The sequence below is a fragment of the Aphelocoma coerulescens genome, chromosome 1 (assembly GCF_041296385.1).
Source record: "Aphelocoma coerulescens isolate FSJ_1873_10779 chromosome 1, UR_Acoe_1.0, whole genome shotgun sequence".
Taxonomy (NCBI): domain Eukaryota; kingdom Metazoa; phylum Chordata; class Aves; order Passeriformes; family Corvidae; genus Aphelocoma; species Aphelocoma coerulescens.
The window spans coordinates 72,854,218-72,880,804 of NC_091013.1; the positions used below are offsets into that span (position 1 = coordinate 72,854,218).

Here is a 26,587-nt window from a genome sequence, read left to right on the forward strand (position 1 = left end):
AGTTCATTATAACAAATGCAGAGAATCATTCAGATGGAAAGCAGAAAGCAAACCACAGGAGCCATTAAGTTCATTTTAGAACTTGTTCTTTGTAATGTGTAATTATGTCACGCCGCTAAAATTCTGCACAGGGCAAGGCAGTTGGAAAACCTTCAGTAGAGAAGTCACATGTGGAAGTTCAACCCTTGTTTTCTTTTTGGGTCTCTTTTAATGATGATACTCTCACCTTTTGTACAAATAAATAGCTACATTCAGGCTGCAATTACATGGGTATCATATATGCTATGAAGTGTGTATTGTGAAGGTATATAATTTTAAGCTTTAAAGAAGTTTAAGAATTGGGTAGGTGTGCAACACCATTCAAGAGTCTCTTCCAGTTGGTATGCAGCTATACCAGGGTGATAAGTGAGGACATAGTTTTAATGTATTCCAGACTACAAAGCTGCTGCTCCATCTTTTATTTTCAGTGTCTGAATACAACATGCATATATTATACATCTCTGAACTGGAGAGGAACTTTTCGCAAGGGTGTGTAGTGACAGGACAAGGGGAATGACTTTAAACTGAAAGAGGGCAAGTTTAGGTTAGGTATTAGGACGAAATTCACGCTGTGAGTGTGGTGAGGCACTGGAACAGGTTGCCCAGAGAAGCTGTGGATACCTCATCTCTGGAAGTGTCCAAGGCCAGGTTGGATGGGGCTTTGTGTAACCTGGCCTTGTTGGAAGGTGGCCCTATCTGGAGCAGGGGGGTTGGAACTCAATTATCTTTAAGTTGCCTTCTAACCCAAGCAATTCTGTGTTTCTCTATTAATGACCTTAAAGTTTAATTGGCTGGGAAGCAGCTGCTGTCTTGAAGTCAGCTGAAGGTATACTGTTAATATTTGCATGAAGTTCTTCTAATTGTAAAATGAACAATCTGTTGTAGTTTTCATTTTGCTGTAGTTAATGCTAATTACTGACTGGGCACATAGCCCTGAGAAGTATGTGATACTACACTGTGAAGAACCTCTGAAGTCTTTTATCTCAAAAGACTTGTAGCTCTTGTTCTGCCTTGATTTACTTGATCAAATAAAGACCTTGCAGTTGGCTAGATTGAACTTACTCGTCTCAAAAATCCTGTAGTAGTTCATTAAGTAAACTACATGGTTCATACTCTTGCCTGACCTATTGCACTACTTAACCTCTCCAAATTACCTAGATTAGCATCAGGGTTTCCCTACTTAGCTAATAACCCTGGACTTTTTTTCTATTTGAAGTTTATTTCTGGGTGCCATCAGGTGAGTGACAGTAAAGCTGCCATGGAGTCCCTGTATGCATTTCAAAACTTCAGCTTCACTGAGTATCTTTTTCATTCATCTTTCCACTCCTGTACTGAAGACATGTCTCTTAGAACATTCTTGGACTGCCAGCAAAGTGAAGTACTTGCACAATAAAAGACTTGTATGATATTAGCTGGGGATATAGAATGCTTTTTAAATAGGCAGGTAAATTTCCTCTTAGCAGTTCCTGGTCAGACAGAAAAGAAGTAATTATTAAATCTGTGTTATCCCAGACATTGACCTAAGCTTGGCAGAGATAGCATAGCCCCTGTAGGAGATGCAGTGGCATCTGGAGGCTGGACAGGATGACCCATACAAGTTCAGGTGGCACTCCACGCACACCTGTGTGTAGGCAGTTGAATTGTGCCCTGGTTTTCTTGCAGTCTTCTGGTAATTTCCAGTGATCTCTGCCAATGCAAGCTGACTTGCTGTCTCCACCCCGTTTTTTTGACTTAGTTTATCAAGTAGGCATTTTGGGTTGGTGTTGTATTGCCATCAATGATTCAAGATGTGAAATAAAGGACTGGTTTTGAAATACGACGCTCTTAAAAACTTACCCGTAGTACATCACTAACCAATCAATTACACCACCTTCTGCTTTATCTGGCAGAACTTTTTGATAACTACATGCAGCAGGATGCACACGAGTTCCTAAACTACCTGTTAAATACCATTGCGGACATCTTGCAAGAGGAAAGAAAACAAGAGAAGCAGAACGGGCGCCTGCCTAATGGCAACGTGGACACTGAGAACAACAGCCCGCCAGACCCCACCTGGGTGCACGAAATCTTTCAGGGAACATTAACTAATGAAACCAGATGTCTTACCTGTGAAACTGTAAGTCTTCATGTGCCTTGTAAACACAAACTCTGTGGTGTTTCTGAACGCCATGCTTCACGATTCATTTGTCTCAGCAGCCCAGCAGATTAGATTAGTTTCTTTCTTTAGTGGTCTTTATGTTTGTGGGGATATTTGCAGTTTTTCCTTGTTAGTGAGAACATTCTAGCAGCTGATGCATGAATTGTAGGAAAAGACACGTGGTCAATATTAGGAAAATTCCCAGTTGGATTTTTTGTCAGTGTGGTCATAATCACCTTCAAAGTTTAGATCAGAAAATTCTAAAGTGATGCATTCTTAAACAAAATAAAAATCTGCGATTTGAGGGTTGTGAGGTTCTTCTCAAATTTAATGTCTTAATAACTGAATGTCATGCTTAGTGATACATCCCGTAAGTAAGTATTGTCAATCAGTTTCCATGGATTCCTAGTTTTTAAATTTAAAGCCATTGAAATCAAGATACTAATGGTTGGCTTTTGGCACTAGGATAGTAGACTGGGATTCTCAAAAAACATACCTGCATGTTCACAAAAAGTAATCCTTTCCTAAATGTCTGTCCACAGGAATTCTTCTAATACTACATCCTGAAAAATAAACTCTTTCTCTGAGTATGCTCTACAAAAATATTATTTGTGAAGTTCTACAATAAGAGATAGAATGTATTTCCTAAAAACTTAAAATTGAATTTTACCAGCTTGAGAAAGAGTAAAAGCAGCACAGTTTGAAAATTACAGTAATTCTGTCATCTCTATTCCTTAGAGACTGTAAAAAAGGTAAATGACTGTGCTTTTTGTATAACTCTTCATACCTATTTTCTTTAACTGAATTAGGTAATGCAGATATGTCAGCATGACATTGGAAAGGAGGAATTCATCAAATCTGTATATTTCACATGTAATTTCTCAGTCTTCTAGAAATACCCACCTCTTTTATTTCAAAGAAAGAGCTTCATAATGTCATGTATAATGTAACTGCAGACTATGAGTTATTTAGGTGGTGATTCCAAGTTACCACATTTTCTTTTCTGGCAGATTTCCCCTCCCTAATAAGTATTTCTTGTCAGCTGTCAGTTGCTTCTCTTCTAGTTCTTGAACTGGTTGTTGTTTTTTTTTCTTGAAACATGAGTTTAGCTTAAGTCTTTTGACACAACTGACATCATTGCCTTTCCTCACTGTGGCATAATGGATTGCTGCTGTCAGGATTTTGATCTAGGTACCATCCTTAATGCAATTTTAAAACACTGATATGCTCTTCACCAGCATATTTTATTAGTTATCAGGCCTGTCACAATTCTGAGAATTCTACTAACACTGCTCAGGTTTTTTTTTTCCTATTAGCTATTGCTAATAGAAATATTCAGCTATTGCTGAACAAGATGATAATCAAAGTAATCTGGAAACTATTTTATCAGTTTCTGTCTTTTTAGTATATCAGCTTGTGTCTAAAACACAGTGACCTGAAAATGAGCACTTAGAAACAGATTTGGACACATTAATAGGTAATATCACTGTGAAAAGTGTTTTATTTTCAAATATAGTGAGTATATATGATTGTTTTTATGTTTATTAGAAGCTGTTGGCATTTAGATTATTTCTGTGTTTAGAAATATAAATGAAAATGTTAGGAGTACTTGGAAATAGCTCCTGTAGAAGATGAATTACTGCTTCTTAATGACGAGACAATAGCCCTAGTATATTTTTTAATTTAAATTGGAAATTTATTGCATATGTAAATATATAAAGCATAACATATATCTTTGCTCAAAGTGACAATGATTATCTTCTAACTGGACTAACCTACTCAATGTTCCTAAAATGAGCAAAATATTTATTCTAATTTTAGTTGTCCTGGTTATGGAAAAGAGCATCTTTCCAGGATACACTGTTTCATTAGCCCATCTTAACGATAAATATTGAACTGGCTTAAGATGTATCCTCAGTCTAAGTATGGACAGTGGAGTATAAGGAACACAGATATGATGCTTTAACAAAGATTTGTGTTGTGAATCAAGCCACACTATTAAATGAATATGTTACAAAAAGGATTGTAAGTTGCCTTTACATGCTTTAACATGATTCCTCTTTGTAATGCTTTCACCCTTCCTCGATAGAGGCAGAATGATGAAGTGAATGTAAATTTTGTGGCTAATTTGTAGAAATTATCTAGAAGTTAATTGGTGTTACCTGTTTCTCTCACAGTTTAAGGAAGAATAACAGTAAACCAGAAAATAATGTAATTGGCTTCATTAAGATTAAATTTCAACATCTAAATGTGGCCAGTACTTCTACAGAGAAATATAGGAAATTGTCAAAACCATATCAATCTCCAGGTGATGGTCTTGCTCTTGGGTTCAAATGACTCTACAAGGCATACAATTCTTTGGCTCAATCCTGCTTTGGACTGAGAGAAGGCAATAAGGAAAACCTCAGTGTCCTCTCTTTCATGAGTACTATAGGACCTTTAACTATGTCTGATTTTCATTTCTCTTTTTTTTTTAAAACCAAGATAAGTCACACATTTTGTTTCAGCTTCTTTAAAAACTGCTTTCTGTCTTAGCACACATGGGAGTCTGTAGCTGCAAGAGCTCTTTGCCAGTGCTCAGATTAGCATTGCCAGTGAAATTCCCAGCTGTAAGAAATAATGAATTCTCTGAGTGCCAGCCTTCTGAGCTTTCTGTTCTGCACAGCTTTGGTCATCAGAGTACAGCTGAGCTGTGTGGGTGCAGATGATGTCCTTGACATGAGAACAGCACACCATCCTCTTCAGCCAGAACACTGGAACATCCAGATTCCTCACTATTACTCAGATGTTCCTGTTAGGAGCCCTCAGACAGCTTTTTGAATGCATCGGGGCTCGATTCTGCAGGTGATGAGGTTTTCTGATCATGCCCATCTTTTTTTCATTCTATAGATGATTGAAATACATATCATTGGTGGTTGTAGTCTAAGAAGCTCAGTGATGTTTATTTGAAACAGAACCTTTACAGGAGGGGGGACTCCTAAGACTGCAGAGTGGCTTTTAATTTTTTTTTTTTTTAATTTAAACTTTATGAGTTGACGTTAGAAAAATCTGTTCAAATACTAAGGCTCAAAGAATCTTAAAAATTAAGAAAAGCAATTCATGAACTACCAACATAAATGGAAAAAAATCAACCTGGCTGTTCTTGCAATAAGGCCTTTAATGGTTCCTCATGATCTTAAGTGCACAATGGACTGGCTAGGTGGAGTGTGGTTTTTTAAGGCCATATTGTCACAGAGAATGGAAATTGTCCTTTTGCGAACTTCTGGTTTCAATACCAATCTCTTTTTAACCAAGTACAACACATCCCTTCCCTCCTCTCCATATCCTCTCTGCCCTTACAGCTTCTGCGTGGGATGAAGCTGCCTGTGAAATCTGTATTGTTTTGCAGAATTTTCTTTGATTAGACCAAAGGAGGAAGAATTACCTAATTGCGTGTCTGAATAACACTGATCACATGACTCCCTAATTCCAGCTGTCCTAGCTGAAGACTGCAGCAGCAGAGTATTTTCTAGAACTGATTTTTTTTCCTGAGACATTCTTAATCCTCAGTTATAATGACTTCCACCAGAGTTCCTGGTGTTACAAACTAAGGTCTGATAATCCCAAGAGTGATTGGCAATGGGATATTATGAAGAATTGTCCACACAACTAAACCATAGTACATCCCTGGATTCAGGAAATGTGCAGCACACTGAAGATGCAGGTGGCTTTTTTCTTCCCACTCTAAACATTTTGAAAGATTTCCATATGTGTTCTGTCATCTCTCTGAAAGTGAGCATCTGAATATTGCAGTAGAAATGATGTGTACTGACATAGTGGTGTTTTTTTACATGCACACTTAACTCTTGGAAAGACTAGGTACAGAACAATGGGAGCCCAGTCCTCTCACAGAAGCTTTCAACTTAAGTTTCATGAGTTTTTGGACTTGCCTTATGGTATTAATTCTCAAAAATACTTGTCTTGACCACCTGCTTTTTTCTTTTTTCTCCAAGTATGCTACCCTTAGGAGCTGTGTGTTTCTCATCTCTTGATTATCAGAGAGCAACTTTACACTTTTTTTTAATCCTGAGTTGAATTTTCAAAAGGAACATAAATCTCATTTGTTTAAAAGATCAACTTACATTACTTCTCCCGTAGCCATTTCACTTCCTGCTTTCAGTCAAGAAACTGCAGCCAGATATATTTTCTAAAAGCCTTTACTTTTGTATCTAGGCAGAGGATATTCTCATGAGTGTCATTGAGTATCTTTAGATAGATACTATCTAAGAGAGGAGACACTAGCAGACAAAAGGTTGCACATTACTGTTTTCTAAAACTTCAATTACATAGTTGGTTTTCAGGGCAGCTATGGCTTTTTTCATCATTTGTCAGGATTTGTGGTGGAATTTATTTTTTGCTTCCAGAATGTTCTGTTTCACTTGTTATTCTTACATTTTTGTGTGAATTGGCTACTATTCTGCCTCTATCAGACCAAGCCCCAAGCTCTCATTTGCCAAATTTACTGTCTTCTGTTCCTTTAAGAGTATGAATCTAACCAGGAAGAAGCTTCAAAATATTCATGCTGTTTATTAGGTTCATTATGGCATGCAAATACATAACTTTCAGTTCAAGGGAGTCAGAGGAGAGGAACAGAAGTGAAAGCACTCAGCAGAAGAATCACAGTGGTTCTGTTCTTTTGAAAAATGTGAAGTGTAGAAGAAGCTTGGCATTAATATTGATGATCTGAAATCACAGCATAATGACGACTAGCATTATCTACACCCAGATTCATACACACTTCCCCATTCCTGAGCAAAATCAGAAGCTATAACAAATTTCTGAAATAGAAAGGCCACTTGCAAAAATTTCTAAAAGGATGTTACAGGGTAAAAGATGCATTCTGTCAATAGAAAGTGGTACTGAAAAACAGAGGTAAACTAGTATCATTTGTTTTAACTGTGTTCTGTTGGTTCTTCTTTTCATGCAAGGTAAGCAGCAAAGATGAAGACTTCTTAGACCTTTCAGTTGATGTGGAGCAGAATACTTCAATCACTCACTGTTTAAGGTAGACACAAAAATCCAAATTTTTGTAATTTGCCTTCACCTGTTGCCCAGAAAGCAGGAAGTAATACTGAAAGCTGACAGTTCTATCTTATGTAGATATAAGTGTATAAAGTTATGTTCATATGGTACATTTATGTGGCTATTTCATATAAAAAGCTAGCATTTACAGCTTTCTTTCTTTGCCCAGGGGTTTCAGCAACACAGAAACTCTGTGCAGTGAATACAAGTATTACTGTGAAGAATGTCGCAGTAAGCAAGAAGCACATAAAAGGTAATCCCACTTAGGGAAGGAGAAAAATAACCCATGCTTTTAATGAAAATACTCTGGTATTTCCTTTCATGTGCATGTGTCAAGGAGAGAACACCCTTTCCCCCTTATTTTTTCTACTCTTCTTCCACTTAAAAGTAACTTGCCTGCATTCCTCTTGCTAGAATTCAATGTGTCTATTTCCATGAGTAATGAGAATCCATGTAATGCATTTAGGGACTCCTTTGATCATTATTTATTTTACAGATGAGAAAATGAAGGGTCTTAAGACCAAAAATAAGTTAAAAAGCCAAGTTAAAACAAAATGTCAGTGACTAATCAAAGATAATAAGCAATGTTGAAAAGTCGTTGATTGCATGTGACTTTTTAAACTTAGTTTTGTTTTGAAGATAAAATAATTTTTCCATTTGCTGAAAGAATCATTTTGATAGCACTTTTTATAACTATTGTTGTTAGCTGGGTTTCTCATTTCTTAAAACTGTTTAATTAGTTGTGCTAAACTGCTTCACAGTGCTCCTGAAAATCATCAGAAGCTCTGTGGAAGCCTGAAAATCACTATGTTTAAAAACAATTCTTGTCTGCCTAATAATTCTTCTAGTCTTGTTTACACCTTTGAAAAAACCTGTCATTTTGTGTACTGTGTGGTTATTTATTATCTGAGAAAGTGTTTGGCTGAAGGAGTGGGAACTCTGACATGCTCTACTGGTTATACCACTGCTGCTGGTTATTTGGTTTACCATAGATTGCACAAACAGCTTTTGCATATCTCATCTGCCTGGTCTGCCTTCACATGTTGCCTAAGCTTACTAATTGGTGTCTGGTAAAGGTTGTGAATCCAGGCCTGGCCTGTTGTTTTCTGTTGCCTGAGCTCTTTTTCTGTGTGGGAGGTAATGTGATCCCTGGCCAGTATCAACTGGGTTGACATAAACCTGTACTGCAGGCACTTCTGTATTGGCAAAACACAGCTTTGATTGTTTATACTTTGGGTTTCACGTAGGGCTGAAGTTCAGTTTCACTGCAGTCACATTTTTCTTCCATCTCTATAAAACAGTTTGTCTCTGATGGGGTCTTCTCAGCTAGCAAAGGTGGTGTACCAGATTTCTTCACCATTGAAAGAGCTCCTATTATCAAACACAGTTACATTATAAGGAGAGGACTTAGTTTTGAAAACAGAGCAGAAATTATAGCCACAATATAATAAAAACATCTCCCTAAAAATAGTTGCTTCTGTCATCTTTCTGCCCTTCTCCAGCTGTTTTCATTTCCTCGTTCCCATGAGGGCAGGTGAGTTATCAAGGAATTTTTCCCCAGTCCCCTACCTTTTGAAAAAGCGTTGTCTTTTACAAACTTCCTGACATTCTGAAAGTACGGTCTTAATAGACATGTCTGAAACCTGGCCTGTATTGCAGAGACTTTTGAGCTGCCTTTTGGGGCTGAAAGCAGTTTGAAAAACTCAGCACTGTGCTGATCTAAGGCACTTGGCTGTGCCAAGAAGCAGAGCACTCTGGTTTGGTTGTTCTGCTAGGGCGGGCAAATTTCTTGCCCAGAGATTTGGAAGTCTGTGTTTGCTGCCAGGCCAGCTAGGGTTGGCTGAGAAGGGTTCATAGGCACTGATGTGAAATCTCAATACCTCATACTAGGGAAAGGGGCTAGTGAGCCCTCAGTAAAACTAGGTCACTTTCTGGCTTTGACTGCCGTAAAACTTTGCTGCAACATTTGTACAAAATTATTGTGCCAGAGCACAGCCCTATCTTGTTTGGGTAGCAGGAGGTAGGTGGATAACAGTGGGCTGTTTGTGTCCCTTGGAAATTCTAAATGAATGGCTTGGAAATGAGTGGCTAGGTAAACTTGGAGTAATACTTGTGTGACAAAGTGGTGTAACAAAGCTCATTTTGAAAAGCTTGTTTGACTTGGCTGGTGTACTGGGAAATTGAGCTGGAACACCTCTGAAACAACTCTATTGCAATACCTGCATTGTGTATCAAGTGGAATCTATGTTTTGCTTTTGGAAACTCTAGAAAACTCTGGGTAAATATACTTAAAAATTGAATTCTGTGCTATGTGATCTTTAGGTCTAAATTAGTATGCGAGTTTATCATGGCTGTTTTTATATATTACATCTTATTTTTTTAAGCACATTTTCAGTTCTCTCATTTGTTAAAAATCTCCCTTTAGCAGCACAGCTAAACTATTTTTAAACAGCTGATTATTTTGGTTTCTTTTAATGTAATGCAAAGTTTTTTAAAGACTTCAGTAGAACAGGTTTCTTGTTTGTTGATATCAGCTGAATGTTTTGGATGAATATTGGAAATACTGCTGGTTTTTTGGTTTTGTTCCTTTTTTCAGGATGAAAGTAAAAAAGCTGCCTATGATTCTAGCTCTCCATTTGAAGAGATTTAAATACATGGATCAGCTGCATCGATACACAAAACTCTCTTATAGAGTAGTTTTCCCTTTAGAGCTTCGTTTATTTAACACCTCAGGAGATGCCACCAATCCTGACAGAATGTATGACCTTGTTGCTGTGGTAGTTCATTGTGGAAGGTAATAACTCTCTTTTAAGCAAGGGATTTTTGTATAAGCATAACTGTGTTTAAAAGAACAACACAAAGCATCCAGTATCATATAAATCAATGGCATTTAAAGACCTCTTAAAATAAAAGTTTTTTAGGAAAAAAAGTGTTGTGGGGAGAAACTACCAGTCCTGGCAGAAATTACAGCTTTTTTACTGTGACAGATCAGTGTGAAAAGTAGTAACTGTATTTCACATTAAAAATCTTTTTATGAACTTAACTATGTTAAAAAAAAACGAAAAACAACACAAAATGCACAGTATCATGTAACAATAATAACATTTTAAAACATTTTCTGAGAAAAAAGCTTTCTTTGGAAGGAAAGCATTCTAGAAAGATTACTGTATAAAGCATTTCCTTTAGGGTGTGGGTTTTTTTCTTAAGGCTTGAGCAACATTTTCTGAAATATATCCATATATATGAATTTTGTTGATTACTTTGTTTCATTGCCTTCAAAATAGGACTGTTAGATTTGTATTTGATTTTGCTGTACTCTACAAATGTTCTTGTGGCTGCAAGGCTTAAAATCATGTTGTTCTACAAACTGCTTATTGGGTAGATAAAAGCCCCAAAGGTGAAAATTACAATTTGACACTAAAATCACAGAATAATTTATGTTGTTAGGTCAAATATTTAAATCTCAAAGCAGGGTAACTTTGACATTAGATTAGGTTGTACAGGTCCCAGTTTCATAACTAGGAATGCTGATTTCACGTCCTCTTTTGGCAATTTGTTCCAGTTACTCAGTGTTCTCACAGTGAGTAAAGAGTAGAGCTAAGATAAATAGATCTCAAATTGGAAAATTCTGGAAAATAAGCCTTTGTGCCATAGCTTTCTGGGACACTCTTGTTCTGGATTTTGAGGGAAATTCTTTCTGGCCATTCTGTCCTCTTCTGACCATTTCTGCCTCCTTCATTGAAGCTGCACTCTTGGGGACTTCTCTATTCTCAGAGCCATGGCATGAGATGCCCCCTGTTTTCATGGTGTAGGTGATCTGGTACACAGACATGGCCCTCAGGAGTGGGAGCCTTCCCTCCCTCCTCCAGGCACAAAAACCACATGAGTGCTGTTAGCCAGTTAGGGCAGTTCCAGAGCTGCTCTAACTCACTTGTACACTTCCAGTTGTAAGGCTCTTTCAGAAGCTGCACTGTTTGCTTACTTGAAACCTGATGACAAGTAAGACACACTTAAAGTTTTGCTGGGTTGTTTTTTTCTGTCACAGTTGCGGTGAAATTTCTTGTCTGCCACAACTGAAGAGGGCTGAGCATTGTTACAGTTTTGACTGGGAGCCTTCTCATTGCTGAGCTTCATGAGACTCCTAAACTGCCAGTTTACCTCAGTTTTTGTTTACAGTGGACCAGATAAAGACGTTCATGACCGAGACTGTAGATGAGCTGCAGTTCTACAGCCCTTTTTCTTTCTGAAGATCAGAAAAAGTTTGGGATCTGTTCTGTCTCTATGAAATACCAGAATGCTTTCTTGATTTCACTCCTCTGTCTCTGTCTAAGATTTCATTTATACTTTTAACACCTGTGCTGCTTATTCCTCATTTGAAATGATAATCCTTTATTTAGCACAATAAATAAGGCCACATTATGAAAATGATGTAAGTAGAGAGTAATAAAGAAGAAAAGACACATCCAAACAGACATTGTAGTGGTAGCCATTTTAATTACTGTTCAGTATTGCTTTTCTACAAGAAAAAACAATTAAATGGAATGCATGTCCACATATATGTGTGTTATTGTTTATGTTTTTTCTTAATTTTATTTTGCAGTGGCCCTAACAGAGGACATTATATTGCAATAGTGAAGAGTCATGATTTTTGGTTGCTTTTTGATGATGATATTGTTGAGGTAAGCCCAACCAGAGCACATGCACCCCCCTTGTGGATATGTTTATTTAAAGTAGAATGACAGAAATGAAAAGAGGCTTCATCTCCAGTCTAAATGATCAATAATTGCAGAGGTGTGCCTTACAACCTGATTGTACAACCCTTTGAATTGCATTTAGGATTTTATACTTAAAGGAGCTCCTTTTTTGATGACCACTGTCTTTCACCATTGTTTAATAAGCTATTCTGTGGCCAGAAGACAAATAATGATACAGATAAATTGGGTTTTTAGCTTACAATACACAGGAATTTGTGCATACTTAAAACAATATTTGAAAATTTATGTTTAAGACATACATAGCTGCTCTCCTCTGTGCAGGTGATGGCTGAGGGGAAGCTGAAACACAACAAGTTTAAGACTTACTTGGATTTTACTATTTTATCTAACTATATGAAAGTTAATTTGGTTTGACAGTAATTTTTAGAGTGGAACTTAATTTTATGTGTATATTATGCAAGATATTCCTACTTTAATTTTTTGTGTTTTTATGTACAGAAAATTGATGCACAAGCTATTGAAGAATTCTACGGGTTGACATCAGACATCTCAAAGAACTCTGAGTCTGGTTACATCCTCTTCTATCAGTCTCGAGACTGAGAGGGAGCTGTAGTGAAGAGAGATTTTTGTGTCTCACATCTTCTCTATCCTGGAATGGAGCAAGCACTGAAGAGCAGGAGAGCAGGGAGCTGTAGGGGCAATAGCACAGTTTGCACACAACTAAGTAAAGAGTTTGGGGTTCCTAAAACTTTTGTATCTTTTTCATTTTATTTGCTCAGGTATCATACACATCTCCACTGCATCCCATAAGCAAAAAGAGAGATACCAGCCACTCTTGCAGGAGCTTTCCTTTGGGGAATACCATCTCTGTGGTCCTAGTTCAGAGCCCATTGAAGCCTTTCATGGACTTCAGTGGCCTTTGAATCAGGTTCTCACCGTGCTGCCAGCCTGGTGCAGTTAGGAGCGTTAGAAATCTGTATTTTATACAGACTTTGTGTATAGCAGGTAGAGGATTCTCTGTGGAGTTAGTTTCCTGTGCTTAAGTTTGAAAGAATGAGGTTTGGAGGGTTAACATATAAGCTAGAAATTATGTCTGGGCCCAACTCAATTGCCTTCTTGATGGAAGTGGTTTAACTGAAGGTGTAAACTGGTGTCAGGGAGGCAAGGATGCTTTGCTTCTCTGGAGAAGCTTACATTATTTATAATGTGTGATCAGGAACAATCAGTCAAGATTATGGCTTTTAATCTCCGTATGGGGAAAGATTTGGTTTGCAATAGTTTATTTCTATTTATAAATTATTGTAGCTTAGGATCTTGTGTATTGTCCTTTATTCTAACAAGTATTGGAAATTTTATATATTAATTTGAATTAAAACTAATCATGTTTAAATGTTAAAGGAGAGTCAATACAAATTACAAAGACAACAACTGCAATATCTGAAAAATCTTAGTAACACAGAAGAGATTTCCTTCTGGAGGAACTGGTGTCTAACCAAGGTACTTTTTAAATTAGAATAGACTCTTTTCATTAATGGGTGAAAAAAAGTGGTCTAACTATTATATAAAAAGACTTAAATCATCTTTTATATAATAGGAAATGGTGATGCAGTGGTGGTATACTGGTCTTTGTAGTTCTCTGATGATCTGTTAATGGCTCATACTCTAGGCATATTAGAATGATTTGAATCGAAGTAAAAAATTTTAAGAATATTATTTCCTCTCCTAAAAGCACATCAGCTTCTGTTAAACATTAAATTATGTCTGAGTAATAAGAAGAAATAGGTTTGGAATTTCATGAGACTGAAGATACCACATTCCTGCAAAAGTAATAATATTTAAGTCCTGTATAGTGGAAATTTTTGAAACTAAGCAGTTTACCTTGCTTTAGGTTTATGAAACAGCATTAAGAATTAAATCTTGACAAAACACCTGATCTGTAAGAAATGTGAACTATTTGGCATTCTTCACTTAGGAGTACGTTGTCTGACAGTAGCTGAATGTAATTTCTGGAAGGTCATAGGATGTACATTCCAGATTGTGGCAATCAGGTCTTGGATGTCCTTGTCACTCCCTTGTCAGCTAGTGATTTTTACATTACTGTAATTTTCTAAGGTTGTTCTATTGATACTGTTACAACTTTTAAAAAGAATGTCTCCTGTCTGCTGCTATAACTGACTATTTACTTACCTGTATCTTTTAGCTCAGGAAATGACTTCACCTATTCACTCAGTTGAACAAATCTTTAACAGGGTCACTAAATAAATTGGGCTATTGAGCAACTGTCACACTGTAACAAATCGCTTTTGTAAGATGCAGAGTTTCTAACGCCTTGGTTTGGCTAGAATTCTTTTATAGAAGATTATGTATCATGATTAAACTACCAGCATTGTAAAGTAAAGCCTAAATATTGTGGAAGATGCAGAAAAAGATGGTTGGATTTTTCTGAAAGGATTCAGATAATGTTAAAACTCCTTCTTGGCTTTCAGTAGAAAAAGGGTTAAAGGGGTAAATCAGTTGGATAATGGTGCATGTTAGAAGGATGAAGTCCTTTGCATACTAAAGGTACAGAATTGCAAAACAACTGTCATATTACCTTTTGTTAATTTGGTCTTTTTTTTCCTCCTTTTTTTTTTCTTTTTTTTTTTCTTTTGTTTTAATGTAGTTAAAAGCTGAGGCTAGTTGATAAATATTTTATACCGTAACAAAATTTAAAACATTTCTGTTGTTTTACTGGTTTTACTCCTGCTCTGTATTTTTATAAGATACTGACTTTTATTTTGTATAAGGGTTTTGAGATAGTATTCCAAATTATATATTTCATTTTTCTTTTAGCGCAGCTGAAATAATTGTAAGTTCTTAATTAAACTGATGTCAGAAACTGCAACTTAAAAAAAAATTAAAAGAGACAGAAATATGAAATATAACTGATTGGCATGTAAAACATTATAGGATTTTTTTCTTGACTGTAATACAGTGAGGAGTGTGGGAAAGTTATCAGTTGTTGTAAATGGTGGAATTCATTTGCTGTGTAACTATGTAAATGTCAATTGGGATTACAGTCCCTTATTTTGTATATTGGAGCAAAAAAACTTCTATTAAATAAAGTATGTTCTCTAAAGATACATACTGTATCCTTTGTGGAGCCCAGATGGTCAGTCAGCTGCCTTTTGTGCTTTACAGTGTTTTTAAACAAAAAAACTATCTGGAACTTCCTGTATTAAGCCAAGTGCTCTGAGCCTTGGGGGAGAAGTGGTTTAAATATGCTGCATTTAGGAAGTCATTGGGTGGCAGCCATGGTTTGGGTGGTGTGCTTCTCTAGGAGGAGTTTTTTGGTAAATCCTTTGATTCTGGGGTAGAAGAGAAGGGAGTTTTAAATACTGTTCTTCCTGGACTACTTCTCCCTTAAAAAAAAATTTGTACCTTGCCACAAAATATGAGTCCAGGTTACCCAAGGGATTTCTTGGATTGCCGCTCTGTGGGAGGGAAAACAGAAGGAGAAAAAAATAGGAGTATTTACAGCACTAATGTGGGAGAGAGACTGACAAAGGACCGGAGTGCAGCATCAGAAGTACAAGCTGCAGCTGTGTATGATCTAGGATCATTCTTCACTTGGAGTCCACTCTTCTTTATCCCCCACTACAGTCTGTGACATCTGCATAGGACTGGCAGATTAACATAAGATCCACAGATCCTTATCCTTCTGGAGCAGCAGCTTGGAGCTGGGTAGGACATCCTGGCTTCTTCCCTGTGTCTGTCTCAGTGCTTCCACAAGTACTATTGCATATGCCCTGTTTGGATCATGTACAGATGAGAGTCTGTATTGGTTGGTTGCTCTCTTTTGTAGTGATGTTTGTGAAGTTTAAAACCTGAAGTATCTGAAGCTTCTAGTTACTTTCCTAATTCCCTTACTAAAATTGAAGGAACATTATCTTGTGCTATTTGGTCTGGTTTCTCAGCTGTAGGTATAAGATGATCATGTTTAGTCTGTCTTATTATTAGGCTCATCCTTGTAACTAAATGAAATTTTGAAATGTGTAATCTTCAGTCTTCAGTTACTTCAGAATTTATTTAGCTTTTTTTCTTCATACCTTTTCCTACAGGAATTTCCACTTGTCCCTGTCAGAAAGATCCTAAATATATGCATTTATGTCATAAACTCCTCCTAACTTCACTTGTAACCTTTCTAACTCTTAGACTGTTGATTCAAAATCAGTAGTTAGCATACAAAACTTCCACAACATGGATTATAAACGAACAGGGACGAATTCTTTTACACACAAAGCTTTGTGTACTTATACACACAAAAAGGTGACATCTTTTTTTCTGTTTAACTGCTGACTTTGTTCAGTGACAGAATTCAGCTTGGTCTGAAAGATGGAGAGTGGGGCTTTGAGGAAGTGTTGGAAATGCATCAGCCACTGAGGATGCCAAAAAGGGTTTGTGGTGGTTGGTTGGTTTGGATTTGTGGGTTTTTTGTTTTCATTTTGTCATGGTTTGGGTTTTTTAAAGTTGTCTGAGAGCAGTTTCTTGAAATTGTATTCATAGATGAAACCACCTCTTCAGTTACCTTTATCTCTAAGAGAAGAAAACATTTCAGTACATGTTAATTATCTGTGGGCTGTAGAATTACACTGAAGATACTTTGTGACTTTTCTAAAAGTTTAAACAATCCAGGTATGGATTGTTTTCTTCCAAAGAGTGGCTTTAGTGTGGGAAGATTTCTACTTTTCCACCCACATTTGTCTGGGTTGATCTTAAGTTTGTGTATCTTAGAAGTTCAGGGCTTTTTTTCCCCTCTTGACAATGCAATATGCACTGTTTATGGTTTTGGTCTTGTAAGGCTTCAAAGTCCTCCAGCCTCTCACAGCATAACATGAGATGTGTAATACCTTAGTCTCTTTAGCTGTGAGCCTCCAAGTACTCAATTGTTACTGAATTGATATTCTACGTAATCTGTATTCAAGGGTGGTTCACTTTGCAGCAGCTTTGCTACTGATGGATTGCTATAAATGAGCTGTGCAAGTCAACTACCATGCAAACAAACACAGGCTTCATCTCTTAAATACAGAGATCCCTGAAATCCATTGTTTCCAGTTTTAATGATAGAGTGTGGTGAGGCAGTAATGAACTTCCTTTGGTCTCTGTTGAAATATGTTCTTTGGGTAACTTCTATAAGAATGTGTTGGATATATAAGGAAGATTGTAGATATCACCAGTTTTGAAATGAACTGAATAGTATCTTTGAGTTTCTTAACAAAAATACAAATAAATTATATTCTTTCTTTCTCTGTAGTGGCTTGTGATTGCTGCCTGCATAAGAGATTGTAAGGGCTCAGAAGAGAGCAAGGTACTTTTTACCCAGGTCTTTGTTACAGAATCTATGTTGGCATCATTAGGGAGCCTTAATTACAGAGGGCTCATCAGTCGTGTCCTTGATCTGCATTCCACAGGTTATATAATGCAGGAGAGAGAATGCACAGCAGGAATCTGTCTGGAAATAGAAGTAGCTTTAAAATTATTTACTGACACAATAGATATGAAAGCAGCATTCCCCCAAAAGACAAAATACTGTATTTAGTGCAGATTCCTGGTATTCAGAGAGTTTAGGGGGTACTCAAAACATCCTGCCATTCTAGGTTTTTTCATGCCTTTGTATATAGGTTTAATTTGTTATTTCAATCTATTTGAAATTTCTGTCTGTACACAGATTTTTAGGTTGATATGATTGTATTAATGAGTGCTCTTCCAGAAACAATTTATGCATATATGTGAGTCACATGGAGTGTAAAGTGGTCTGATCTACAAAGATTTTCTGACTCTTCGCTAGGACCCCTTTGTGTATTTTCTGTAACTGATTTTAGAAAAAAAAATACTGAAGATCTCAAAATATTTTATTAGCAAGTTGTATTATTGAGTGATTCAATATCCAAGGATGCCTCTGCTCTCAAGCCTCAGCTGAATTTGAGTGTCATCACATCATAACACAGCTTGGTGTACATCATCTGCTCTGAGGTGCATTGTTACGGTATTTCAACTCTGTTTCATGAGATGTGCTAACAACATTCAGCTTGAGTTGCCTATTTCCATGCTTGCACATTTATTTGGCTTTCTGGAGGCTCATTAACCCAATGTTATGTCACATCAGTCTTCTCTGCATCTCCCACATCAAGGAAGATTGCCGACACACAGCCTCAGACAATATTTGGTAAATTACTGAGTTGTACATCACAGATGAAAATATCTGATGATTTCTGTTTTCTAAATTGTCATGTCTCTGTGGTGAAAATACTCTTCAATATAAAAAAAAATTGGAATCATGGGATTGAACAAATGCAGCCTTGGTGCACCCTTTTCCTCCTCTTTTTAAGGAGACTATGAAAGGCACGCAGTGTTCCTCCCTAAGGTTGCTACATAATCAGAAACGTATTTGAAAAATGAAATCTTTGTTTTGCAGCAGATGCCTTTTAGATTATTTTTGAGTTTGTTTGGAGTTCCATGTGATGGCATGGCGGTGTTACATGGGGGTCTGTCAGAAGCAGGTTATGAGAAGACCTGTTAGGAGCTAGATGCCAGAGAGGTCTCACTTTAATTGCTAATCCCAGTGCAGTCTAACAGGACCCAAATTTTGCAGAGCAGCCACCAAGATACCTTCTTTTTTTTTTTTTTTTCATAAAAGAGAGACAAAGTATTTTAAATGTACAATTTCAGTATGTATAAGCTGTGTATTCACTCCTTTTTTTTTTTTTTTTTTTTTTTTTTTTTTTTTTTTAATTCTGGTAACTTTCCTGAATTGGAGAGTATTGAAGGGAGATACTGCAGGTTGAGATCCAGAAGTGTGTTCTACATACATATCCCAACACCGGTTAGGCTCTTTTTTCCCATATTTTGCATGTAGAATAACTCATAATTTACCAAAGGAGAAGAGAGACAAAAATTACTATAGTTCCTAAGCTGTCTTTTGTCTTTATTCATTACAGGATTATGTGCAAGGTAATATATAATGGTGGGGAGGGGAAAGATGTTGAAAAATAACTTGGCCATTTTAAAATAGTAAAATGCATGATAGTTTTGCACTTCAGTGAGTGAAGAAAATTTTTGAAGAATACGAAGCAGTGAAAGGCTGCTTTTTGGACAAATTTGGTAAATTTAAAAAATAATCACATACTGAAAGCTTGTTAATAAGGATTAGAGTGAGATGAAAAAAAGCCCCAGAGCCTTGAAATCTCTGAAAACAGTGACAGCCCACCAGGCTGGCTGATGGGGCAGTCTGTATTACACCAGTTATTGACCTGCACTGTCAGGTGTGTGTCCAAAACGTGGCATCTCCTGGTGCTTGTGTTGCACATTGGATACCTCTACACACCTCAGAAGACTCAGCTGTCTGTTCAGCTGAAAACTTCCATAAGGAACGTACCTGGGATGATAATGACAGCACAGCAATATTTGTCTCTAAGTGCACAAATGCCAACTTCCATTTTGGAAACTGAGAAGGAAGAATGTGAGAACACAACTGCCAAGTGTCCGCCTCACAAAAAGATAAATCTTGGGTTTATATGGGGATGCTGAGTCCTGAGTAATCCAGTCCCACTTCAGTGTTTTCCATCAAGAAAATGTGTTTCAAGCAGCTGCCACAAATCTCAGGAGGAGACTTGGCCTGCCTGCCACTTGTCCTGTGGTATTCTAGTGTTGCAGCCACCTACATGAAGTGCGATAAAAATTCCATCTTCTAAAACGCTCCTTGCAAAATTAGTGGTAAACCTGGGTAGAAAGCTGCATAAACTGGTCGCCTGCTCTTCCTCTTGTGTGCAACAGGCACAGCAGCTTCAAGGGCTTAGCATATGCACAGTGGTTTTCATAGTCAAGACATCTTGTTCTAACTTGCTCTATTTGGCAGTTTTTAACTGAGGGGCACTTCAGCATCTGCTTGTGGCGATAATCTCATTAAACCATGATCTGACTCCAATTTCCATTCCTGGCTGGGCATGCATAGAAAACATTTCCTGATGTTTCGTGGCTATTTACCGAAGTAATAAGAGCAGAACTGTGTTTTTTGTTTAGTTCCCTCAAGGTTTGGGTAAGATTGTAGGGGTCAATAGGCAGGAAGGTTAATCATTAAATTTAAAAGGAGTTACGTATTTAAAATACTTTTGTTGACGAGGACAATATCATGTAGTGCAAAGGCATAATTCATATGGAAGCAAGGAGTTATGAAAGTTTGTGGCCTTGAATATCTGAGAGAGCAAACCTTTCAAGTGCTCCCTATGAGCATATGGACCCTGTAAAAGCAACATCTCTCTCTGAGCATTACCTGATAGGCTGATTCAGTGCAGATGACTTACCTTTTCTGGTGAAATGAAAAGCAGTGAAGCATTTTTCGCATTCTGCTGGCAAGGTCTACAGTAATTTTGGAGGCTCGAGATGTTTTTCATTGAAAATTATTTTGATGCTTTGTGATTAATGATTTACTGGAATCCTTCTTATAGATGATTAAATTTGGTGAATTAAAGTTCCAAGTCTCCTCGTATCAAGGCTGTTTTTCCATTGTTGCTGTTATTTTTTTAATTATATTAAGGAAGATGTGGAGATTAGGATTCAGCTGTCACATTAGCGCTCCATTTCTTTGGCTGATTGCTCTGTTGTGGATGTCTAGATAATTATATGTAAATCACTGATTTCTTGCTAATGGCCGACTTGAGGGTTTTTTTCCACAAATCTGTCAGTTTTTGAATGTTTCTCCTAAAGTGTGAGGAGGAATTAAAAAAACCGTTTTGACATATTCATAGAAACGTAAGCTGAATGTAGACGTGCCAATGCCTAAAGTGCCGTATCTAAACGTGGATGTTTTCAAACTGCTACTTTTATACAGGAAACCAGGCTACATATTTAAAAACAAAAACTGCTGAAATGAAAGTGCCTGAAACTAATCATTTCAATATGATTTAAAATCCTGCGTGTCTTCTGAATATTTCTTCAGTGTCAACGGTAAAAGCCCCCTGAAATGAAAAGGAGCTACATAATCTCAGTGTCTTTGGAACGGTCATTACAATGTGGATGCCTAATACGGAGTTGGAAGCCTAACTTTTTATACAGAGTTGGCAATTTTGGCCTGACTTATTAATAGAAATTTTAAGTAAGTTCACATAAGGTAAAAATTCCATCTCGTGGATGGTGATGAAAATCTACAGGGCCACAGGATTGAAACTTTTTGCATTATAAAATCCTTGTTTTCTTAAAATCACTGGAGCTGGTAATAGCAATGGTCAAAGCGTTAGGGGTGTCCTGAGTGTGGCATGTTCAAACCTGTGTGAGCAAAGGCTCGCGTTTATGGATGATTAATGCTGTTCGTACAAAAAGGCTAGCATCAACAGTGAAGCTTTCACATGCTATGTCTGAAAAAGCAGTAGAATTTTCAAAAACTCTTTTGAAAGCAGTCTTTGCTCATAACTTTACTGTGCTCAGTTAATTGAACTATTCTTTTCTCCAGAGCTTTGTCTCATTCCGATACCATTTGGGGCTTGGAGAAAACATTCGCAGTAAGTTTGGATGCCGTTAAAATTCAAATGAATGAATTTCAACCTAAAACTGAGTGAAGTATGCAGCCAAACATAGTTATAATTATTCCATTCACATGTCAGTAATAGCTGACTTATCCCATATAGAATTTTAAATCTTGAAAGCTGAATTAATAAGCCTCAGAAAATTATGCTTAGTCTGTTTTCTTATACTGTTGACCTGAAGGTTTTTTTGTTTTGATCATACAGCTATTTGAGAAGAACAGCCCCCTCCTAGAACATGTAATAGACTAAATGACAAAGTTATGTAACATGTACATGCTGTTCTGTCAAACACTCACTCCGGAGTGTTTCCTCCTGAAGTTTTGCCTCAAAAACCAAGACATAAATTTGGTGCCCAACTTAAGGGGCACGTGAAAGTGGGAAAAAAAAAACCAACAACAATTTGGTTTGAAGCACTTCATATTGAGGTACAGCAGTAAGACCATGCTGTTCGATTTAGTAATTTTTCTGTGGAACCTAACCATAAGTACATGTCCACAGCTATGGGCAGTCGGGTCCCTGGCTTACACCTTTTATAAGTCAGGAATAAGAATCAGGACTGCCATTTTAATATGCCTGGTAGTAGTGATTCATCAAAGTTTGGCTGACGTAATGGAAACCATTGAGAATGTGTATGTCATGTTGTTTTTCCTTTCTAACCGTAGTCGTTTCCTTTTGGAATGTATTAGCAATTACACCCAGTTTGTTAGGGGAAAAGCAGGGGATGATAATTCCCAGCCCTTCATCTCCTCCTTCCCCTTGAGATCTGGCATGTCACCTTTTGAAAGTGTCCAGTTTCCCCTGGATGTTAAAGGTACCATTTTCTTATTTTATCTAGCAGGGTTTCTCTATGTGGTCTCCAGCTTGTCTAAAATAAGGGCTGAGATTTCCAGAGGGGTTGCCCAGACACCTGCCCCAGTTGTGGAAAATCCTAAGTGGTGTGGGGTATGGGAGGACATAGGCCAGACCCTGAAGCAGTTTTCTGACCCAGTAGCCTGGAACTTCCCCCCTGAATGAATTCAGAATCCAGCTGAGGTGGGGAAGTATCTGAAGGAAAACTGCAATAACAACACTGATGAAAAGAAAAAGCTCATTGCCATGTGCTGGGTCCTGGCTAACGCTTACCACACACTGCTAGATACTGTAGGGCAGAAGACACAGCCAGAGGAGCAGGAGAATAAGCCTGCAGACACCCCAATCACTCCAGCTGCAGAGTGGAGCCTAAACCAATAACAATTGCCCCTGTCCAGAGAAAGAAACACAAAGCCAAATCCATTTGCCCAGTGGATGATGATGGGCAGCCAGGACCTTCACAGCCGGCAGAGGAATCTGAACCTGAAATCATCACTGAGTCCCTGTCCATAGAGAGCCTTTGTACCCTGAGGAAGGATTACACCCGACGGCCTGATGAAACTGTATTAAGTTGGATGGTCCGAATCTGGGACGCTGCAGGCGATGGTACAGTTGTGGATGGCACTGAAGCGAGGCATTTGGGGTCCCTGTCATGTGATTTAAGTATTGACCAAGGGATGACGAGGGGGCCTGAAGCTCTCAGTCTCTGGACATGGCTCTTAAAATGTGTAAAGGAAAGATACCCGTGCTGGAAAGATCTCCAGCTGCAGCTAAACCCCTGGAAAACCATGGAACAAGGGATTCAATGCCTGAGAGAACTGGCAGTGATAGAGATCATATTCTCAGATGACCAAGCAATTAGGAGCCCTGACATGGTGAAATGTACACCGGTGATGTGGCTGAAACTTGCACAACACACGCCACCAGAATACACCCCTGCTTTGGCAACGATGACGTGGAATGACGGGGATGAGACAGTGAGTTCTATGGTGAGGAGGCTCTGGGTGTATGCAGACACTGTGCACAGCCCAACACAAGCAAGAATTGCAGCTGTGGAAAAGAGTGTCAGAGCCCATACAGAAGATGGAAGATAGGATGGACAAGACTCATCAGAAACTCAGGAAGGAGCTGAAAGAGGGCCTTCTCCAAATTGCATCAATGCAGACCAGAGGCCCTGTCACCAGAAGCAGACATCCCATGGCTAGGAAGAGAGGGTACACCCCAAGAGCTGAACTATGGTTCCTCCTGTGTGACAGTGGGGAAGACATGAGGTGGGATGGAAAACCAACTTCTGTCCTGGCAGCACAGGTGATGAATTAAAGGATGGTAATGCTGAGAGGGAGTTCCATCAGAAGGGAAGTAGCCCAAGTTTTGAATGATAACCGGGACTAGAGGGGCCCTGCCTCTAGCCAGGTAGAGGCCAGGGAAAATTGCATCTTTTGGACAGTGTGGGTCTGATCGCCTGGCACATCAGAACCACAAAAATACGAAGCCTTGGTTGACAGGGGTGCACAGTGTGCCATCAAGACATGTGGGGGCAGAACTGGTTTCTATTTCTGGAGTGACAGGGGGATCGCAGCAGTTGACCCTACTTGAAGCTGATGTGAGCCTGACTGGAAAAGAGTGGAAGAAACTTCCTATTGTGACTGGCCCAGAGGCCCCGTGTATTCTGGGCATAGACTTCATCTGGAGCGGGTATTTCAAAGACCTGAAGGGACTCAGGTGGGCCTTTGGAATAGCTGCTGTGGAGGCAGAGGGCACAAGGCAATTGAACACCCTGCCTGGACTATCAGAGAATCCTTCTGCAGTTGGGCTCCTGAAAGTGGAAGAGCAACGAGTGCCAATTGCCACCTCGACAGTGCACTGCCGGCAGTATCGGACAAATCGAGATGCTGTGATTCCCATCCACAAGATGATTCGTGAGCTGGAGAGCCAAGGGGTGGTCAGCAAGACCCACTCACCCTTCAACAGCCCCATTTGGCCTGTGCGCAAGTCTGATGGGGAATGGAGATTGACTGTGGACTATCGTGCTTTGAATGAAGTGACTCCACCACTCAGCGCTGCTGTGCCGGACATGTTGGAACTTCAGTACGAGCTGGAGTCCAAAGCAGCGAAGTGGCACTCCACTATTGACATTGCCAATGCATTTTTCTCCATTCCTTTGGCAGCAGAATGCAGGCCCCAGTTTGCTTTCACCTGGAGGGGTGTGCAGTACACCTGGAACCGACTGCCCCAGGGGTGGAAGCACAGTCCCACCATCTGCCATGGACTGATCCAGACTCCACTGGAAAAGGGTGAAGCCCCAGAACATCTGCAGTACATTGATGACATCATTGTGTGGGGGAACATGGCAACGGAGGTATTTGAAAAAGGAGAGAAGATCATCCAGATTCTCCTGGAAGCTGACTTTGCCATCAAGAAGAGCAAAGTCAAGGGACCTGCCCGAGAGATCCAGTTCCAAGCTGTATATATGTGTATAAACGTGTGTGTTTAAAGTTGAAATGTATTAATTTGGGCATTGAGCAGACGGTATGGAATAAGGGGTGGAATGTCCTGGGGTGATGTTATGAAGCCCTTTATTCCTTAACCATCTGCTCAATGCCCAAGGACGCTGTGCCTTTAGGATGGACCTGGGGGCGGGGCCGGAGCCATGGACCCGAGGGGGCAGTTGAACGGTTCAGCCCAAGGGCTCCAGGGTCTGGGCAGGGCTCGGGAGGGAGTGAGCCAGGAGCACCGTGCTGTTTTTCTGGGTTTCCTTTGTGCCCCAGCTAGCTGGGAAAAGGTTCTGTTGGGTTTTTTCTTGTTCTTTTTTCCCCTTTCGTTCCCCTTGCCTCACTGCCTCCCTTCCCTCCTCGCTGGTCCAGGGAGCCTGCGCTGTGGCCCCAGCTGGTCCAAGCCCAGGTGTCTGTTCCCTCTCCGGGAATTTGTTGTGTTTTGAGGGAGTTTTTTTATCCTGTTCTACCCTGTTTTGTTCGTGTGTTAATAAACAGTTTGGTTTCTTTTTCCCACTTTCACTTCTTGTGACCCATTTGTCTCATTGACGGAAGACAAGGGGGGGCCCTTTTCCCTTCAGAGGAGACACCTATTCCGGAGTGTTTTCTCCTGAAATTTTGTCTCAAAAACTGAGACATGTTTGAATATCTTACATAAAATACTGGAATAAACATTGATGATGATGATGATGATGGTGGTGACTAATCAAGTGCAATTCCAAGCTACAGAATGGCCAGCTGACTGAAGGGTTTGGATTTTTTGTTTTGTAAGACATGTTTTGGTTGCTGGAGGTATATCACCTTGCAGAGACCCTTATGTCTCTGCTGTGCCCTGAGATTAAAACCTAAATCTGGTGTTCCTGTTGCTGGATTAGGACTGGTAGACCACAAGGAATAGTGGCCACTGTGGATTATAGAAACAGCCACTAGTGTTGCCCCATCTTGCTGAAGAACAAGGCAGACTGAAATACTGTGGTTATGACTGAGAAGAGCAATGGTCCCACCAGGATGCCCTGTGACCTGGGCTCCAGGACTGGCTCTGGCTCTCTTGTGGAAAGACAAGCATTGCACCCTAATGCAGAATTCAAACACATTAAACCAGTCCGGCCAAGGCAGTGCCATGTATATGTACTAAATACTCAATGTCACCAGGAATTTTGCTGATGACTGATTCTTAGGGAATAATAATGTTGCGAGGAAAAGCAATTACATTCATATCAGTAATAAGTGCTTTTAAAAGCAGGGCTGCAAGAGCAGCTTTCTGAGAAAAGGGAATCTGGTTCTATTGAAGCATGTTTCTCTTTCCACATCAAAATGAAATCCAGAAATTTGCTTGGGCAAACAGTGGGACTGCAGAAGGGAGCATAGAAGGAGTTCCAGCTTGTTGAGCATGCAGTGGGCCACCTACCGAGCAGCACTTGTGACAGTAAACATAACACCCCAGCGTGCTCAGCCCTGTGCTAGCTTTCAGTAGGATACTGGCTCAGATCCACTGTGCTATTCCTGGTCTTCAGAGCACCAGCAGAATATGTCTCAACTTCTTCAAAGCCCATCCATCTCTCACTGATTCTCGATGGATTGGAGATCACCAAACCACCGAGGGCCAGGGTAAAATCCACTGATCGGGTACGGCGCTTTCTGAAGAGGGTCCGTTCCTGTTGCGTTTGTGCACTTGTGGCTTCTGAGCTATAACTGGGTAGGAATTCTCCAGCAAAGAAAATTTTGTTAGAAATTGAT

At 39.1% G+C, this 26,587-nt stretch overlaps 1 protein-coding gene across 2 annotated transcripts in view; it reads left to right on the plus strand.

Moving 5' to 3' along the window:
- Positions 1–15,074, plus strand: part of USP12 (ubiquitin specific peptidase 12) — a 33,017-nt gene extending 17,943 nt beyond the window's left edge. The window contains exons 4-9 of one of the 2 annotated variants that reach the window (XM_069013022.1): positions 1,929–2,155; positions 7,144–7,220; positions 7,407–7,490; positions 9,834–10,031; positions 11,838–11,916; positions 12,451–15,074. In XM_069013022.1, the coding sequence (XP_068869123.1) occupies positions 1,929–2,155; positions 7,144–7,220; positions 7,407–7,490; positions 9,834–10,031; positions 11,838–11,916; positions 12,451–12,552 (767 nt within the window). In that variant the 3' untranslated portion in view covers positions 12,553–15,074. The remainder of the gene's footprint in view (positions 1–1,928; positions 2,156–7,143; positions 7,221–7,406; positions 7,491–9,833; positions 10,032–11,837; positions 11,917–12,450) is intronic. The other variant, XM_069013031.1, reaches the window with a different exon arrangement.
- Positions 15,075–26,587: the final 11,513 nt, after the last annotated feature.